The sequence below is a fragment of the Euphorbia lathyris genome, chromosome 8, assembly GCF_963576675.1.
Source record: "Euphorbia lathyris chromosome 8, ddEupLath1.1, whole genome shotgun sequence".
Taxonomy (NCBI): Eukaryota; Viridiplantae; Streptophyta; class Magnoliopsida; order Malpighiales; family Euphorbiaceae; genus Euphorbia; species Euphorbia lathyris.
Window position 1 is genome coordinate 64,697,208 of NC_088917.1, and position 3,276 is coordinate 64,700,483.

The 3,276-nt window shown below is 38.0% G+C and overlaps 1 protein-coding gene across 1 annotated transcript; it reads left to right on the forward strand.

The window, feature by feature from the left end:
* Positions 1-505: 505 nt before the first annotated feature.
* LOC136202209 (uncharacterized) lies at positions 506-2,944 on the forward strand. The gene has a single exon (XM_065992708.1). The coding sequence runs from the start codon at positions 816-818 to the stop codon at positions 2,745-2,747; it is 1,932 nt and encodes a 643-aa protein (XP_065848780.1). The 5' UTR covers positions 506-815; the 3' UTR covers positions 2,748-2,944.
* Positions 2,945-3,276: the final 332 nt, after the last annotated feature.

Below are 3,276 nucleotides of genomic sequence, written 5' to 3' on the forward strand. Positions count from 1 at the left end.
TAAGGAAATTTTGTAAGGTTGAACAATACATGAGTTATTATATCATGTATTTGTTAATCATATTTATTTATATAAAAAATGAGTTAAACCCTGTTTTTGATTATTTAATTTCAATAACAATTAATTTAGTTATTAACTTATTAACTTATTATTACTTATTATAATTATAATTATTATTATTATCACTATTATTATCATTATTATTAATTTTATCAAATTTTTATTTTAATTATTATTATTTTTAAAAGATTATATTATTATTTCATAGAATTGAGATTTTTCAGTAATAAACAATGAGCTTATTTTTTTAGAAGAATAAAAAATGAGTTAATGACGTGCTTAAAGTTACCTAATTCAACATTTCATTAAATTTTAAAGAATACTTATAAACTTGAACCTTAATATAATATAATTTTAGTTGGATTTAGAGGGGCCAATTTGTTTTAATTACATTTGTGATTTTCTTTTTATATAAAAAAAATATGTGAGCTGTAATAATACTATAGTAGAGAGGGAATGAGTGTATCCGTCCATTCTCCTTCCTCCCTCCTCTGTTTTTGTTCCCAAACACGGCGTTAGATTAGAGTTTTTCATTTCGCTCGCAGGTTCTCTTTCTTCTCCGTAATTCCCATGGCTTCCACTGAGAGAGCTAGGAAAGAAGCTTGACTTCCTGCAACAACTGATAGTAAATCGAATCTACTACTCTCAGTTGTTATCTCATCTTCCACGATTTCAAACCCTAATTTGCTAAAAATCATAATCCTCGAAGAAAACCACTCTGGATCCGCAATAAATTCTTTCAATTTTTCATCACTATGTCCTGCCTTGCCCTCTCTCTTCAACCCGCTAACGGATCCGACATACTCCTCCAGACTCGAGAGTGGTTTCCGCCTGCTCGTGCCCTCGTCGCTACCTCCGCCTTTCGAAAAACACGGCTTGCATTTGCCAACCACAAACTCAATTCGAATAACCCTAACAACACCTATCACCTATATGCCGACGATTCCTCCGCCGAATCCATTGGGGATGATCCCCTGGCAGCCTCTAGTGGTCAACTTATCGTCGGCGTCGAGAGCCGTTACCGTGTCGTCTACCGGTTGGTCAATGGAATCTATGTTCTCGGCATCACCACTGCTGATCAGGACAATTCAATTAATGTATTTGAGTGTATTCACATCGTTAATCAAGCTGTTAGTGTTATCGTCACGGCTTGTCGGGGTGTGGATGTTACCCCTGATAAGCTGAATCGAAAATATGCCGAGATCTATATGGCATTGGATATTGTATTGCGTGGTGTTAGCAATATCAGGCTTGCAGCTATGCTTGGTTCGATGCACGGAGATGGAATTGCGAAGATGGTGCACTCTGCTTTGGATACAGAGAATAAAATTAGAGGGGCTGGTAGTTGGGTTGCAGAGGAAGTGCACGCAGTGGAGCATCAAGCCAGTGTAGAGGTATTTTCTAAGGCAATATTTGAGCTTCCTTCAGAGACAATTGCTGCTGGAGATGAGGTTGCAGCAAGTCTTGCGCCTGTTGTAACTGAGCAGCTGGATCAGAAGCAGGAGAAACAGGATGAACCTGATGGACCTGTAGATCCATTTGCGGCAAGTGAGACAATAAACAAGCAGGAGGATTTGATGGGTGATTTTAAGAAGGATAAGACTCAGTCTTCAGATTTAGCACTTGCGTTAGCTGGCTTGGAGGTGACTACATTGCCACCTGCTGAAGCGACTCAAGCTACACATATAAATGTAGAGGGATTTGAAGGCGATTATGGTGGTATTGAGTTCAGCAGTGACCAGGCTTCTTTAGGAGAAACTTTTGAAGGGTTCAGTGAAGCTTGGGGTGGGGGATTGGATGCATCAGACTTTGTTGGACCAAAGAAAATTCCGAAACAACAAGGTCTTGGTGGATTGGAATTCCTACAGACTGGAGCAAGTGGTGATCCAGCTGTTGCAGCCAAGGCTGCACCTGGAGCAGGAGGTACTGGTCTTGAAAATCTTTTAGTTCAAAAAACTGAAATGAAGGGTCCAGAGATGTACATTGTTGAAGAAATTAATGCAGAGTTTAGGGAATCATTGCTTGCTAGAGTCGGATTAATGGGTGTGGTTTACTTGAAGACATTGCCAGTAAAAACTGCTGGTGATAAAGAAACTGAATTTTCATTTCGGGTTGACAACACTAGTTCAGTTAAGAGATTTGTTGTCCAGAGTTCAAAGGTTAGCAGCCTTGGTAATGGAATGTTCCATGTGAGGAGTACACCTTCTGATGAGCCTTTACCGATATTGAAGTATAGTCTGTTACCTAGGTTAACGCCATTGCCATTGAGAATTCGGCTTATACAACGTCTTAGTGGTACTTTGCTTTCAATGATGATTCAGTATGTTTTGAGCCCGGATTTGCAAGTGCCACTCAAAGATGTTACATTTGTTTTGAAGTTACCACATGACCCATCATTGTTGAAAGTTTCACCTAAGGCTGTGTTAAATAGGAGTGAGAGAGAATTGAAATGGCATATCCCGGAGATTCCTCTTAAGGGTTCTCCTGGCAGGTTGAGGGCAAGGATGCCCGTGGATTCTAGGGAGGGAGATGGTGACGAAGATATTGAAGTTTTAGGTTATGTTAAGTTTTCCATGCAAGGAACCACATCACTATCTGGGGTTTGTCTACGGCCTGCTACAGAGGGTAGCACAGATTTCTATGAGGTTGATCACAGGTATCATAGTGGTGTTTATATGTGCAACTGAAATAATAAAAAAAACAGCTGATTATAGATTGTTGTGCATTGATTTTTCTTTTTTTCTGTTTAATGAGCATTGTGGTTCTTTTGTATTTCTACCATTCTTTGACATTTGAGATTTCGACATGGATGAAGTTTTATTCAAAAACTTTGTGCTATATGTTATTAGCTAGTGAATTTTGTTAATGAATAGTACATTTTTTACGTCCCTCTTTTTTCCTTTGTAGTCTCTGAACCTATTGGCATTATGACATTTCAGTTTGATGGTTGTACTACCATATGATTTGAATTATAAAGATATCCATGGAAACTAATAACCATATGAATCGTGCTCTCTTTTTTCAGAGAAAAACTTAATGGGTCTGAAAACACAATTATTATTATATGCTAGTTTTTAAGTTGAAAATTTGAGAAGCTTGTGTACATGGAGACCATGATAGAAGAGTTTAGGTTATAACCTATTGAAGTGATAATAGTTACAAAACTGGTAGCACTAAGAGGTGAGTGATTGTGAATAGATGAACTGAGTGGTGTCC

Coding starts and splice junctions, on each gene's coding strand:
- LOC136202209 (XM_065992708.1), top strand. CDS start 816: ATGTCCTGCCTTGCCCTCTCTCTTCAACCCGCTAACGGATCCGACATA.